The sequence below is a fragment of the Notechis scutatus genome, chromosome 3 (assembly GCF_049901735.1).
Source record: "Notechis scutatus isolate UNSWTSFEM ecotype Mainland chromosome 3, rNotScu1.2, whole genome shotgun sequence".
In the NCBI taxonomy this organism is placed as follows: Eukaryota; Metazoa; Chordata; class Lepidosauria; order Squamata; family Elapidae; genus Notechis; species Notechis scutatus.
The window spans coordinates 35,408,084-35,425,237 of NC_142011.1; the positions used below are offsets into that span (position 1 = coordinate 35,408,084).

Genomic DNA, 17,154 nt, shown 5'->3' on the forward strand with positions numbered 1-17,154 from the left:
ACCTCGCTGGAATTCGAAAGATTCCTAGCGGAACGAGGCATACGACACGCACTGACAGCGACGGCGCATCCGGCGGCCAATGGTAGGGCAGAACGGATGGTTCAATTTACAAAAAGAACCCTCCAAAAGATCGAACACGGGGACATACAAGAAAAAATAAATAAAATGCTCCTAATACAACATATCACCCCAAACACAACGACTAACAAAAGCCCGGCAGAATTACTAATGGGGAGAAAACTAAGGTCACCACTCGACAGACTACACCCCACATACAACCCGGAAAAACCCCCGGACTCATCTAGCAAGCACCGGGTTTTTGCACCAGGCGACGCAGTCTATGCAAGAAACCTTACCGGAGACCCACTATGGGTACCGGCAACTATAACCCAACTGACAGGACCCCACTCCTACCGGTTACAGACAACCGACGGACAAACATGGAAACGCCACATCGATCAAATAAGATCAAGAACAAAAAACACAACCGACACGCAACCAAACACAGACGACCCCGATAACACAAACCAAGAGGGGAGGGAAGATACAGGGGATCAAATAGGAAATAACCAGCAATACTCACCAGCCAACAGCCAGCCCGAAGTCTCACCAGGAAGGAACAGCCAGGCCAGCTCAACCAGCCCGGAAAGACCAGGCAGGAGCGGCGAAAGTCGCAGCTCGACCAACCCGGGTAGACCGGGAGGGAGCTGCAACAAGAGGCCCAGCGACACCTTCCAGGGGGTTCCATCAACAGGGCCAAGAGAAACAGAAGTCCCGACCGAACCGGCCGGGAACCAAACAACAACTAAGCTGCGCAAGTCAAGTAGACAAGTACGAAGCCCCGCCTACCTACGGGACTACGTTACGTAGGACCGAACCAAGAGGGGAGGGGTGTTCTGTACAAGTCAATTTACATACTCGTAGCCCCGCGTCGCGATTGGTTAAAGCGCGGGCGACCGGATTGGTCGAGCGAGCCGCACTGATTGGCCGTTGCGAATCCCCGCGATTGGTGGAAACTAATCGCGGGAGATTCAAGCGGTGTCATTGGCGCGGCCCGCGGCTCGGAAATAAAAAGCCGCGGTTTTCCCCTTCAAGCTTAAGCTATTTCAGGAGCCAATAAAGAGCTGAAACCAAGTCACTGACTCCGAGCTTCCTTTCTCGACGGACACAACACTTTTCACAAAGGTTCCAGGTGAGGCAATTGTCAGAGCACAGCATCAGTGTTTTATATATTGCTTCCTTGTCTTTTTCAGCTCTCTCTCTCTTTCAGGAATCCCTCCAGAGAGGGAGTCAAAAAGTTAATATGGGGGCCGTATCCATGTGATTGAAGCCCTACCCTTTTTTTGTGAGCATAATACATGGAAAAATGGGCAGGGCTTTGATTGCATGATTGTGGCTTCTATATTGACTTTTTTTGACCTACCTACAGTCTTGCACTGCTGTTCTTGCTTTGCGTATAGATGATGGTAAAAAAAAAAGTAATATTTCAGCCATGCTAAACAAACAGTGTGAAAACAATCCTTTGTTAGGAAAGAAGTTACAAACTAGAAATACAAATGCACTCAGCCACAATCTTTTAAATGTTGTTCTGAGGACCTTTCTGACCAGTAAGTCCTTTTTGTCTGGATTTAAACACCATCTTCAAAATGTGGTTGACAATATGATTTATATAAGTGGAGTCAAGTCTATGAACAATTACTTTAATTATTATTCATTTGGTGACATGTGATATTTTCCCACAGCTAATGAAGCTGGAGAGACAGCCCTTGATATTGCTAGCCTACTGAATCATACTACATGTAAAGATCTGGTAAGCCACAGCAGATTCAACACAAATGTCTGACGTTGTCCCAAAGCCTTGACAAGAGCTGTCTGGATAATGTGCTCCAGACATAGCAATAGGCAGTATGTTTTCAAAATACAAAGTATGTTCAAACTATTATAGCTCTGCTGTACATGTGCCTTTTTTTCCTGCAGCTTTTATCATAATATCTTCTCTAGTAGGTGTTCAGTTTTATTTAGCATAGCACTTAACTGAAAATTATAAGAGCAGAACCATGTTGAGTCAAAATAAAGGCTGAAATATATTGATTCAATATATTAAAGTGTTTCTGTTTTTATATGATTTATGTGCATGATCATCCTCTACTCGTTGTAGAATACCTTATGCCACCAGACTTGAAATTCTAGAACTAGAAAACCTTGAATTACGCCGTCTTCGGTCTGACTTAAGCATGGTATATAAAATCATACATTGCAATGTCCTACCTGTCAATGAATACTTCAGCTTCAACCATAACAACACAAGAGCACACAATAGATACAAACTCAAAGTAAACCGCACCAAACTTGATTGCAGGAAATACGACTTCAGCAATAGAGTGGTCAATGTCTGGAATACTCTACCCGACTCTGTAGTTTCTTCCCCAAACCCCAAAAACTTTAACCTTAGACTGTCTACTATTGACCTCACCCCTTTCCTAAGAGGTCTGTAGGGGGCGTGCATAAGCGCACCAACGTGCCTACCGTCCCTGTCCTATTGTTTCTCTTATTCTTCTTTTATTTTTCTTATATGTACCCATTTCATGTATTCACAACTATGTATACACTTATACTTATTATCTTGTAAACAATTGGCAAATCAAATAAATAAATAAATAAAATAAAATAAAATTGTATAAAGAAGATAGAGTAACAGGTTCTGCTCACTTGCAAACCAACATCTAGAGAATGTGTTTCTGTTTTCTTCTGAATTAGTGAAAAGTTAGACGTGTGTTCACATAGAGACACACACAAAAATATATAAAGGACAAAGAACATAAAGACAAAAAGAGGACATATCCTTCTCTTGCTAGGCATCTGGTAACTTCAGGCATGAAGGAATTTCTACTAAGATTTCTTAATCACAGGCAAACCATGAAATGTGTTCTTACATGTCATAATTTTATTCATAAAATTAAGGAAAGGACTGAAATGCCATGGTTTAGATACAAGTCCAATATCGGATGCAGCTCCCCCACCACCATTTTTTAAAAATCAGCTATAATAGGTAGGTTTTCGTAAATCAGAAATAATGTAGTTGAAATCTCAAAATATTCAGTCCTCAGCTCTGAATTCATAATAGAATAGAATAGAATAGAATAGAATAGAATAGAATAGAATAGAATAGAATAGAATAGAATAGAATAGAATAGAATAGAACAGAACAGAATAGAATAGAATAGAATAGAATAGAATAGAATACTTTATTGGCCAAGTGTGATTGGACACACAAGGAATTTGTCTTGGTGCAAATGCTCTCAGTGTACATAAAAGAAAAGATACATTCGTCAAGAGTCAAGAGTCCTGTGCTGAAGTTGGTCTTGTGATTTTTCCTATGAGATTTTTCAGTTTTTGTTCAGTTTAGTTTTGAGTATTTGAAAATAATTTTTAAACATGTCCTAACTCAATGTCTGGGGGAAAAGCCAAATCTACAATGTATTTTAAAAGACAGGCAGAATCAGAGCCAATCAAATATCAGGGGATGCTGTTGCAAAATGGGCAAAGCACGTCTCTAGAGTGCCACAAGGTGATATGGCCTAAGCCAGAGTTTCTCAACCTCACCAGCTTAAAATGTGTGTATTTCAACTCTCCGAATTCCCCAGGCATTAGAGAATTGTGGGAGTTAACACCCACACATCTTAAAGTTGCTGAGGCTGAGAAATACTGGCCTAAGCAATGGAGCTGGAAGTGATAGAAAAGGCTTTGAATAGCTAGGAATACAGCTATAGTTTTCTGTCTGCCCATATCATCTGAAAAAGCTCAGTGGAAGGAGTTCCCTTATGATGTCTACCTTTGGGACTGAATGGAAGAGGGAGGGAGGGAGGAGGGAAGACTGCATCACTGATAGATGATTGAAAGGATATTAACTTATATCCTTTGACCGTATTTTATCTAACAAATGCAAAGTAAAAATCACCTTGAGAATTCCTGTGAAATTCTTCTTTGAAATTTCTAAACGGCTTCTCTTCCACAGAATTGAATTAAAACTGAAAAAGCAGAACAATTGTTCTATGTAAGACTACTCTGAGTTCATAGCACAGTATTGCATAGTAGCATGATTATATATATCTAAATATTTCTTCCCCTTTCCCCCCTGCTACTTCCTAATTTCCATTGAAAGTCCCAAACACCAAAGAAAACAGATGTTAGTCCAATGGGGTTAGAAATGCTAGGAACTTTCCCCGTACAAAATGATCATGAGCAGAGATGGAGTGTTCTGTATCTTCCAGCTATTGCAGGCTGAAAAGAATCAGTTCAATATCCGTGCCCATGTTGAATATGACTGGCAGCCAAGCCAAGAGGAGATGTTTGAAAGTGATGATGAATTGGATGAAAAGGTAAGATCTCATCACTTCTGGTCAGGCTGAAATGTATAACTATTTATTATTTAATTGGTATGGTATTAACAGGTTAATTGACTTTTTATTGGATATATTTTCTGGTACCAATTCTATGAAAACTACATAGATATTTATCACAGTCACTGAATTATAAAATCAATTAGGTCCTGCCTAATTTGTTAGACTATTTTGATATTCCTAGGACAGAGTCTTGCATTATGTTCATGTTGTTGAATATCAGGGCCTTGAGCATATTTCATTTGGTGGCTAAATGGCCACTCACAGATTTTCATCCAAACGTTGTGCTCTAGATAGACTACCTGTTACTATATATTTAAGGCCATCTTTTTAAAGAGGATGTTTTTGCTAATATAATGGTCTCAAATATGATGATACAAATATATGAATATAAAGAATACTATCTTTAACTTCACTTTTCCAGTAATGTACTCTACTTGTATATTTCAGCCCTGTGTGGTGAAAAAAGATCGCTTTCATCGCCCACAAAGCTGCTACAATCTTCCTGGGCCAGCCTCTCAGTCATGGAAGAATCCAGCCGACTTTTTCAGAGGAACCGGTCCAGCATCCCAGGACAAATTCCATGACTTATATGCTACACCACATGCCTCTAGATCTGCTGAAACAGCATCTCCTCCTACTTACACCTCTTCAGGCCCTCCACTGCCACCACGCAATGCACCCAGAGGTAAGACAGTGTTTTTGGTACTCCTTTGTATATTAGTCTTGGAATTATATCAAATTTTTTAAATGTTAATTTTAGTAAAAGTACTAATCTATTTTAATATTTAATGCAATCTGTGTAAAACAATGCACTTGTGCTTTAATATAAATACAGTAGATGAATCTGAGGATATGATTAATCTATTCTCCTTATTTGCTTCTTACAGTTTATTAATATTTCTGTAATTGAATGTCTTTCTCAGCCCCCAGCTTCCCTCCGCCATTACCCCCAACTAGCAACTCTGTCTATCCTGTAGATACAACAACTAAAAGAGCTATGCCTCCACCTTTGACCATTAGGCATAAACGGACCTCTTCAGAGCCTCTCCCTTCAACACCACTGAATCATAGTCCTTCTGATGGTAAGAGAGCCTACTGAACCACTTGCAACTGGAAAATTCACTGTTGTGGAACAGGGAAAGCCTAAAATAAAGAGATATATGAAGTGACTTTATATTGATTCAGATAACTGATCCATTATGCTTTTGACACTGGTTTTTCTATGTTTCTAAATCATTAGACAAAGTTCGCTTCTTAACAGAGGAAAAATAGCTTTCATTCTGTTTTTTGTTAGATTCTAGATCTTTCTCACTTCCAAGGCGCTGCTCTCCAGAAGGAGCTTCTCCTAGGAGTTTGAGGTAATTGTGTACACATAATATGCAAAATATCACCGGAATATTTATTTATTTATTTATTTATTTATTTATTTGATTTGCCAATTGTTTACAAGATAATAAGTATAAATGTATACATAGTTGTGAATACATGAAATGGGTACATATAAGAAAAATAAAAGAATAGGAGAAACAATAGGACAGGGACGGTAGGCACGTTGGTGCGCTTATGCACGCCCCCTACAGACCTCTTAGGAAAGGGGTGAGGTCAATAGTAGACAGTCTAAGGTTAAAGTTTTTGGGGTTTGGGGAAGAAACTACAGAGTCGGGTAGAGTATTCCAGACATTGACCACTCTATTGCTGAAGTCGTATTTCCTGCAATCAAGTTTGGTGCGGTTTACTTTGAGTTTGTATCTATTGTGTGCTCTTGTGTTGTTATGGTTGAAGCTGAAGTATTCATTGACAGGTAGGACATTGCAATGTATGATTTTATATACCATGCTTAAGTCAGACCGAAGACGGCGTAATTCAAGGTTTTCAAGTTCTAGAATTTCAAGTCTGGTGGCATAAGGTATTCTACAACGAGTAGAGGAGTGGAGAACTCTTCTTGTGAAATATTTCTGGACTTTCTCAATTGTGCTAATATCAGATACGTAGTGTGGGTTCCAGACTGATGAACTGTATTCGAGTATTGGTCTAGCAAATGTTTTGTATGCTCTGGTTAGTAGTGTGATATTACCAGAGAAAAAGCTACGTAGGATAAGGTTAACAACTCTTAATGCCTTTTTGGCTATGTAGTTGCAGTGGGCTCTAGCACTTAGATCATTAGAGGTGAGTATTCCAAGGTCCTTTACAGAGCTTGAGTCATCAACAAGATCTTGACTATTTAGCTTGTATTTTATTTTCTGATTTTTTTTGCCAATATGTAAGACAGAGCATTTATTTGTTGAGATTTGAAGTTGCCATTTGTTTGACCACTCTGATACATAGTCAAGATCTTTTTGTAGGGTAGCAGTATTGTCTGTGGTATTGAACAGCTTTACATCATCAGCGAAGAGAACGCAATTGCTCTTAATATGATCACAGAGGTCGTTTATGTAGAGTATGAAGAGAGTTGGTCCTAGAACACTGCCTTGGGGAACAGAATATCACTGGAGAAGAGCCTAATGCTGGGAAAGATTGAGGGCAAAAGAAGGGGATGACAGAGAATAAGGTGGGGTCACTGAAGCTGGATGGATGGGGTCACTGAAGCAGTAGGCGTGAGCTTAAATGGACTCCGGAGGATGGTAGAGGACAGGAAGGCCTGGAGGAACGCTGTCCATGGGGTTGTGATGGGTTGGACACAACAACAATATGCAGAACTGAATAAAAATGCTACCCCTCTAAAGCTGGGTTTACTCTGAGGGTACATCCTGGTTTTGAGTAGAGTCTAAGAGGTTCTCACGTTGATTGCATGTGAGGTGAGATTGCATGTGAGGTGAGATTGCATTTGAGGTGGTTGGTAATGGGAATATAAAAGCTACTGTGACCAAAAAAAATCATTATCACTATTCTTCTTTTCTTTATCAGCCAGCAGTTGGGAATAACTGGGACTGTGGAAATCTCTTAAGGGTATTTTGTAAATGCAAATTTAAGCTACTTTGCACTAGAATATCTACACAGAGGCTATCATTTAGACACGTTCAGTAACAAGGAGAGGATTATTCATCTCTATATACATATATATTAGAGTACATAGAGTACATACATAGTATGTATGTATGTATGTATGTATGTATGTATGTATGCGTATAATTTTCCTCTCCCTCTTCCTCTCCACCTGCATTATTTCCCTCAGTTCTCAGCCATCTGAACTCTCTGAAGATTCCTGGCAGCAAGGTAAGATAATTTCTTTAAAATATACTATTTATTTGTAACTGAGAATTTATATCTCTTTCTTCAGGGAGGCATTTCAGTTCTGAAAAAAGTCAACCTACATAACTGTCTGCAATAGTTGTCCGGGGGAGGAAGATGGGAAAAAAAATACTTTTTCAAGTTTTATCATTATGAAAAGTAGTGCTACAGAAAGTGCAATTATATGAGTGCTATAAACTTTGCATTGATAGCATGTAGAAATTAATAGAGAAAAGTTTTCCAATCCAAATTCAGAAATATTTATCAAATTATTTAAACACAGAAAGTCATCTATTTCACAGTTTATCCTAAAATAATAATAATGTTATAATTTATAAACTATTTATTTGATAGCTAATTTTGATCAAAATCTCTGATTTGGAAATTGAGGTGGAATATATCAAAGAACTTTTTTTTTTGCTGGGATAAAATGGTTCCTGCCATATAACTGCTTTAAAATATTTTGACAGATACTACATATTCCTTCTAAAACACATTTTGCACTTCAAATCTGACTTCTGTTCAGTCATAATAAACACTTTTGATTTATTGTGTGATGTCATTTCCACTTTTAAAACTAGCAATTCCGGAAACAATAAAAGCAAAACAATTGCTATTATATCTCTTGAAGCCCATCAGCCATAAGAACACTGAGATTATGATGTACAGCTATATTTCTCAATCTTAGCAACTTTAAGATATGTGGACTTCAGCTGGCAGTTGGCAATAAAATAATATAAAATTGCCACATAAAATTGCCAAGATTGAGAAATACTGGTCTAGGAGATGATAAAGGTTGCCTACCCTGATCTGTGATGGAAGTGACAGCTTTTATAGCATACTACTATAGCTCTATAGATTCGAGAGAAGCCATTTTGGCTATGAAGTTGAACCCATGCTCTATAAAAATCAATCTTGGCAAATGGCTGCACAGTTATTCTTGAATCCACTCTTACAGAAGTGATCCATTAGGTGTCCTATATTGTATGGGAAGCATATATGGTACAAATAGTATTGAATCAAATTATACAGCATTAACACACCAACATGCATTCTGCATAATCACTCAGATCATCCAAAAATGATATGAAAATGACATTTCTTTTTACATTGCAGCTGCCTTGGAAGGAATGGATTCCGAGCCAAACCAAAACTCAAGAGAGAATCACCGGGCTTCTTCTCGGTCTTCTGAATCATCAGATGACATTCCTCCACCACTGCCAAAAAGGGGGCACATGGTAGGTTCTTAAACTTAATATCCTGAGGTTATTTTTGCATATAATACCCATTTATGGGCTAAGGTAATTTTCTTCTTTTGAAATTAAATCTCCAAGATATTGTCTAAATATATATGAGCCCATATTCAGATATGATTTGGGAGCAATTAACTGTTGGTTGTTCAACATTTCAATTAAAAAATAGAAATGCCACAGTGTATAATTATCTGCACTGAAATATTTAGCAATTAAGAAATCCATTGTGTGATGGTCTCATTTTACATGTTTAGATCTTCTTCACAAGAAGAAGATTTCATTTCATAAACTGGTACTAATAAAAAAATCCAGTCAGCTTGGCTATATGCACAAATACATAAATACATAATACACATGCACAAATACATAAATTATCTTTAAAACCCCAGAGGTACCTACTGTTCTGAACATTTCTTCTTTTTATTTGCCTTATATTTGTATGATTAGCTATTGCAATTCTGTGTGACATACAGTAAATCCATACTCTTAAGCTTAATACTGTTTGCTTATGGCAGAATACATCTTTTCTACATCGTGTCAGAGCCCTTTATGATTGTCAGGCTGATCATGAAGATGAACTCACTTTCGTGGCTGGAGAAATCATTATAGTAGAAGGACAAGAGGATTCCAACTGGTGGGTAAGTGTCATTTAATTCTGTATGATTATTACTGGAAATTCCTTACTGAGCACAGAACACAATCCCTAAGACTTCAGGTTTGTGGCAAAGATTCTGTGAAGGAGCCTATAAAAGTTTTCCTATTCCCGTAAGTCATTGGGTCTGTTGTTGGCAATGGATAGCATGGCAGGTGTATATCAGGCAGCAGCAGGCACTGGAATATTCTGAGTATTTAGCATCTATTTTTAGATGGCATCTAACTTTTCAAAAAAATCTTCCAAGCTTTGTATTAATTTTCAGTTATGCCTTAGAATAATGCTATATTGGGACCATTGTGGAAAAATGAAAATGGTAAATAGATTTAGTCGCCTGGCAGTATTCAGGATTCTTGGTCTGCTACAAAAGATAAGCATTAAAGGTGTTCTTAGCAGTTGGGTACAGACTCATCCCATCTAATGTATCCCTATTCCAATATATGGAAAATGATGCGATCAGAAATACTGATAAGCATGTACATCTTCTTAAAGAGCTTCTAATTATTGTGCACTGTTCATCCTCTCTTTTAAAAGTCTTTCCTTTTGTTTTATTTTTTCAGCATGGCAGGATTGAAGGATACCCTCACAGAAAAGGTGTCTTCCCAGTGTCGTTTGTTTATATACTACCTGAATAAGAATACATCTAATACACTCAAAGTACAATTCACTCTACTGTAACAGGGCCTCCTGCCCTCTCAAAACACAATCAATAGTTGTAAAGAAACACTTGCTGGAGTTGAAATACAAATCATTGGTACTGAAATGTCATACAGAAGACTAATATTTCTCCTCAAGTCATTGGCAAGAAGTCCACTGAATTATTTTTTAAATGGTACCAGAACTGCAAGAGTTATTTGATGAACTCATCAAACATACATGTGTTAATGGTGCAATTTCTTGCTGTCGCTGTTTGTTCATGAATGCAAGTGGTATGTGGGTACCTTTCAAATGCTACTGTCATCCAGCTGTTAGGCTACAGAATGATTTAAGAAAAAAAAATCACTGTTCCAAAATTTATCAGTGTACATAATAATGTAATTCACAATAATAAGAGATAAAGAAAGAGAAGAAATGAATCAAACATGTCATAAGAAAATGCCTGTGCCTATTGCTTATTTCTAAATGTGAGAAACACATAAGAAAAAAAATTCAAATGTATAGTGTTTCTGTATACTTCTCTTCCCTGTATTCATGAAACATGAGGGAAAACATTCTCAGAAATAATGCTTTAGAATGTCTATGGAGATTTTCAGTCATCCAGGTCATGGTTGTCCCAAAGGTAGATTTTGTTTTTCCTTGAAGATATTTCACTTCTCCTGCAAGAGATGAGAAGTGAAACGTCTTCAAGGAAAAGCAAAGTCCTGTTGCCTTTTGAAAAAGCACCATTGGGACAATGTCTTGGGAATTGCAAAATTCCAGTATATTAGTTTTTGAATTAAAACAATCATGTTGTTTCTGATTTTTCTGTACATCTAATGTGCAATTTATGTATTCCATAAGGATTCCTACTGAGGGATGAAGAAGAATGTGGGAAATTTACTTGCATATGAAATATCAAAAAACAAAAATCACAAAATATATTTCAGTTTCTGCAAACCCATCCAGTCCTTTCTTGAAAACATTGTTTATTATGGAAAGACAATAATACATACACTAATTCAGAGTCTTTTAATTTTCCAGTTAGATGCATTCTTCTCCTACTATTCATAATAAAGTTTTAGAATAAATATGGTATGTTAAAAAGGACAGTCCTTTTAAATCTCCATATATGTTTCTAATAATGCAAATGATGCTATTAATGCAGAATTCTTCTATTTGCTGTTAGGTTACTAAAATAAATACAGTACCCCAAATGTCTTAATTGTGGTTTATATTATAGTACTTCTGTTTATTAAGAATGTGATATTCCACCTTTAAGAGCAATTTGGATCCTTGTTTCTGAATTGAATATAGCTCATAATCATATCTCTTATCCATGCTAACTTTACTGATAAGAGGATTAGAAAATGTTGATACCAAAATGGTAGGACTATATATTATTTATTTCATCTATTTAATTTTTTTTGGGGGGGGGGGGGTTCATTCTCAAAAATTATATCTGTCTTCATTTATATTAATAGTAATTTACTAAATTATAAATTGTTGTTAACAGAATAGAAGAATCCTATATTTATTCATCCTGCTCCCCCATACAAATGTTTTTTGAATGCCACTCTGCTTTGGCCTTGGTTTATTCGTGAATATCTTTGCTATGTTGTTTTCAGTATAAAAAAGAAATGTTCTCAAAAGTAAAAGTAGGAAGTGGCCATATGCTGAAATAGAAAAAGAGAAAAAACCTTAACATGACTGTTCGTGGAACCTAGATTTTTCTACCTTCATGTATATAAATAAAGTAGTACGCAGTACAAGTGATTCTGAATGAAATGCAAACAGAAATGCTTATTCTAAATAGCAGCATGAACACAAACTGCTATGTAATTTTAATGTTACTGAAATTTAATAAATAAAACTAAAATTTAAAAACCAGAATGCTAACCCCTTTTAATATTTTAGTTAAAATTTTACATTACAATAAAAGTATAAAAAAGAAAAGAAAAGGAATAAGAAAAAAAATAAGCAAAAAGAATTAAAAAAAACAGAACTTTGACTTCTGTCCTTCTTTCTATCAAGTAATTGGCACGTTACTTTTCCCCCTCTGTAGCCGTTTCTAATACATAAATCCATAAGTTATCAGTTCAGACTTTTTTTCTTTCAGCAAAAAGTTCACATCAGGATTTTTTTTTAAATGAGTGAAATCTTTGTGTTTTTTGCAAATACTGAAATAATATATATACCTTAAGAAAGAAAGCATACATAAATCCAGAACTCAATATTGCTAAAATTGTTTGAAAATTATTAATTTGTATTCATATGGCAAACAGGACTGCAAACATGTAGATGGCCACTACATGGCAGCAAAGAGAAACAAAAAAATCTAGCTTTCTAAAGATTATGTAGATTTGGCAGTCCAGATCTATTGTCCTTGTTATCGAAAGTTAAGGGAATTCCTAGTCCTTCAGATTTGCTCAAATTCAATCTTTAGGAGATATTGGGAGATGTAACTTCTGAACGCTATAAATTTTACATGTATTCCATGGAATGTTATATGAGCCACATAATCTTTACAGAAAGCAGTGTAGAGTATAGTGACTTGGAATCATGTATCAATAAACATTAAAAAAATATATTACATTCTTAACACCTTTAAGGAAGGCATGGAGGATGAAGTAATAGCGCAGTGCTTTTGGAGTGATGGCATTTGGAGCAGTTTGTTTAGAAGCCTTTGGATTACTGTATTCAGGAACACAGCAAAAGTATTGTGGTAGCTCAAAAGTGACTGAATCACAACATAGGCATTCATGATGCAGTAATAATATTCATTAAGAGCTTTTCATTAATTTTTTTGACTTTCAAAATTAATAAACATAATCTGAAATTTAGCCTATGTATAAAAAAGATTGGATGTGCAAATTAGAGCAAAATTAGACCAATACTTCAGCTTCAACCATAACAACACAAGAGCACACAATAGATACAAACTCAAAGTAAACCGCACCAAACTTGATTGCAGGAAATACGACTTCAGCAATAGAGTGGTCAATGTCTGGAATACTCTACCCGACTCTGTAGTTTCTTCCCCAAACCCCAAAAACTTTAACCTTAGACTGTCTACTATTGACCTCACCCCTTTCCTAAGAGGTCTGTAGGGGGCATGCATAAGCGCACCAACGTGCCTACCGTCCCTGTCCTATTGTTTCTCTTATTCTTTTATTTTTCTTATATGTAACCATTTCATGTATTCACAACTATGTATACATTTATACTTATTATCTTGTAAACAATTGGCAAATCAAATCAAATAAATAAATAAATAAATAAGTTGATGAACTTGTATATTTAGTACTTAAAAAGAGTATATGGTGTGTTTTTTTTAAAAAAAAGATCAAGAATTAATGGGTGCTTAATGAATGCAGATTGAATATGAATGGGAGTAAGCAGTATGAAAGGAATACACTGAGATACTTTGGTTGTATAGAGAAAATGAATTAAGAGCCAATTTCAAAACAAATAAAACAACAAACAACAAAGCAAGAGTGAATGGGTTAAGAGGAAGAACAAGAAAATTATGATTGAATGGAGCTTTTTAGTTCCTGAAAAAGAGAGAAGTGGGAATTCTAATGAACAAAAGGCAGCATATAAAGAGGTATATGTACATGTAGAAGTAAAAATAGTTTGCTGACGTGTGTGCAGCAGTGTGCTACAGCTGCCAAAAAAGCCATCACAATTCTAGGCTGCATAAACAGGGATAGAATCAAGATCACGTGAAGTATTAATACCACTTTATAATGCCTTGGTAAGGCCACACTTGGAATACTGCATCCACTTTTTGTCACCACGATGTAAAAAAGATATTGAGACTCTAGAAAGAGTGCAGAGAAGAGCAACAAAGATGATTAGGGGACTGGAAGTTAAAACATATAAAGAACGGTTGCTGGAATTGGGTATGTCTAATTTGATGAAAAGAAGGACTGGGGTGACATGATAGCTGTGTTCCATTATCTCAGGGACTGCCACAAAGAAGAGGGAGTCAAGCTATTCTCAGAAGCACCTGAGGGTAGGATAAGAAATAATGAATGAAAACTAATCAAGGAGAAAAGCAACTTAGAGCTAAGAAGAAATTTCCTGACAGTTAGATCAATTAATCAGTGGAACAACTTGCCTCCAGAAGTTGTAAATGCTCCAACTTCTATTCTATTCTATTCTATTCTATTCTATTCTATTCTATTCTATTCTATTCTATTCTATTCTATAAAAGCTGTATTTCTAAATCTGGCTGAATATTAAAAATAAAGAGCTCGTTTTAATATCTGCTGGGAGGCTTTCAATCAGTGAGAGTGCCTGTTTTCAAGGATTCTATCATTAAATCTCACACTCTCTTACATGGATGCCTTGGATAATCAATTTCTATTTATAAGAAACAGATTTGAAAAAACCCAGGTCCCAACTCATGTAGGACTTTGTAAGTGATCACACATGTCTTTACTTGCAACTGGAAATGAACTGGCTACCAATGCAAGTTCCACACTATTAATCCTGACTTCTTATTAGGTTCTGTCTAGTTGGCCTCAAACACTGCATGACTTTTAGTGATTCTGCAAACTGTAGTGTTAAAAACTCACAGTGGGCTGCCAGTGGCTCTTCTGACTCATCCTTGCCTAAATGATGCAGGTTGCCTTAAAAGGGTTGACAGAGGGCTATGCGGATGCAGTAAGTGATTTTACTATGCATCAGAGAATACACTAGTATTCTCTGCAGTTGGACCGTAAGGAAGGCTGAGCGCCAAAGAATTGAGGCCTTGGAATTCTGGTGCTGGAGAAGACTCCTGCGAGTCCTTTGGACTGCAAGGCGATCAAACTGGTCAGTCCTAGAGGAGATCAACCCTGACTGCTCTTTAGAAAGCCAGATCCTGAAGATGAAACTCAAATACTTTGGCCACCTAATGAGAAGGAAGGACTCACTGGAGAAGAGCCTAATGCTGGGAATGGTTGAGGGCAATAGAAGAAGGGGATGACAGAGAATGAGGTGGCTGGATGGAGTCACTGAAGCAATCTGTGTGAGCTTAAATGTACTCCGGGGGATGGTAGAGGAGAGGAAGGCCTGGAGGAATGTTGTCCATAGGGTCACAATGGCTCGGACACGACTTCGCGACTAACAACAACAATTCACTACAAAATGCAAAGATAGGAGGGAATTTCATAATGAGGAGGCCAACACTTGTAGAATAGTTTCTAGCAGAGGGGATATTCAGCAGGTTCTGACCAGTTCTGGAGAACCAGTAGAGGAAATTTTGAGTAGTTTGGAAAGCCAGCAAATACCACCTCTGACTGGCCGTGCCCCCATCTATTCTCTGCCTCCCGAGTCCCAGCTGATCAGCTGGAACTTCTTTTGTTGCCCTGTACAGGAGAACAGAGCTGGAAAGCAGGTTACTGGGGTGGGGAGGGAATGGGATTTTGCAGTAACCTTCCCCTGCCACACCCATCAAGCCACGCCATGCCCACCAAGCCATGCCCACAGAACAGGTAGTAAAATTTTTTGAATCCCATCACTTGTTTTTAGAGAAACCAGGGCTTACCGTGAGATCTAAAAGTATGGGCAACAACCCTTGCTATCAGTAATTAACATCAGCAAGAGCTTTCTTCAACAGTCATGTTTTGACTGGGTTGTGCCATTAGAGATTTTTTTCAGAATCATTTACAGTGTTCTTCTTTTACTTTTACAGATTGTACTTAAAATTAGAGGTTATTATTATTTCTTATGTTCCTGCAGTACACATGTGAACATGCAAATACTCAGATAAGATTCAAATTAATAAAGTCAGATACATAAATTTTATACAGTATATATGTACATACATACCCATTACAGTACATTATGTAAAGTGTAGATTGCAAGTAAAAATAATAAGTCAAAGGAATTAATGGTATGAGGTATTTTTAAAAAAAGCTAATCTGGTTTATGCCCAAACCAGTCAGTATATCTCTCCATACATAATAGAATAGAATAGAACAGAACAGAACAGAACAGAACAGAACAGAACAGAACAGAACAGAACAGAATAGAATAGAATAGAATAGAATAGAATAGAATAGAATAGAATAGCGGAGTTGGAAGGGACATTGAAGGTCTTCTAGTCGAACCCCCTGCTTAGGCAGGAAACCCTACACCACTTCAAAACTACAGACAAATGGTTATCCAATCTCTTCTTAAAAACTTTCAGTGAATATGTTTGGGGGACTGGGACAAGGTTGAGAGATGCATCTGAGGTTGATGAACCTGATTGCTTGGGTGTTGTTAGATGCAGAGGTGGTGTTCAGCAGGTTCTGACCAGTTCTGGAGAAACGGTAGTGGAAATTTTGAGTAGTTTGGAGAACCAGCAAATACCAGCTCTGACTGGCCCCACCCCCCATCTATTCCCTGCCTCTCAAGTCCCAACTGATCGGCTGAGTCTTCTTTTGTTGCCCTGCACAGGAGAATGGAGCTGGAAAGCAGGTTAGTGGGGTGGGGAGGGAATGGGGATTTTGCAGTAACCTTCCCCTGCCACACCCACCAAGCCACGCCTACAGAACCGGTAGTAAAAAAAATTGAATCCCACCACTGGTTAGATGTTACAATTGTTTATAATATTACAGTTTAGGAGGAATATATGTTGATTTGTTATTATTTGATAATGATAATTTTGAATTATTATAATGTTTTCCTCACTGGTTAGTGATATGCTTAAGAGGGAGAGCAAGAAAGCTGAAGGACTCAACCAAACAATTTAGCTACCACATATTGCACACACAAAATCAGGACATCATTCATCAGCAACTCATAATCAATGCAGGATAGGATCTGGCAATAGAGACAGTATGCGGGTATTGTTTTCTGCTGATGGAAAGCCTTTTTGACCAGAAAGGCCCTGAAAAGTCACCTAATGAAAAGATCAACAACAACCCTGAAGAATTTAGTATAAAAACAGCAGATATTTCATACTGTAGCCAAATTTTATGGCCTCAAATAAAAAAGGAATACAACT

The 17,154-nt window shown here is 37.2% G+C and overlaps 1 protein-coding gene across 2 annotated transcripts in view; it reads left to right on the forward strand.

Annotated features, from left to right (window-relative positions):
- Window positions 1-12,059, forward strand: part of LOC113428192 (arf-GAP with SH3 domain, ANK repeat and PH domain-containing protein 1-like) — a 47,412-nt gene extending 35,353 nt beyond the window's left edge. For both annotated transcript variants that reach the window (XM_087959496.1, XM_087959497.1), the window contains exons 20-28: window positions 1,743-1,810; window positions 4,272-4,379; window positions 4,851-5,088; window positions 5,327-5,485; window positions 5,698-5,761; window positions 7,576-7,616; window positions 8,748-8,869; window positions 9,400-9,522; window positions 10,097-12,059. In XM_087959496.1, coding sequence (XP_087815622.1) covers window positions 1,743-1,810; window positions 4,272-4,379; window positions 4,851-5,088; window positions 5,327-5,485; window positions 5,698-5,761; window positions 7,576-7,616; window positions 8,748-8,869; window positions 9,400-9,522; window positions 10,097-10,171 — 998 coding nt within the window. In that variant the 3' untranslated portion in view covers window positions 10,172-12,059. The remainder of the gene's footprint in view (window positions 1-1,742; window positions 1,811-4,271; window positions 4,380-4,850; window positions 5,089-5,326; window positions 5,486-5,697; window positions 5,762-7,575; window positions 7,617-8,747; window positions 8,870-9,399; window positions 9,523-10,096) is intronic.
- The last annotated feature ends 5,095 nt before the right edge of the window (window positions 12,060-17,154 follow it).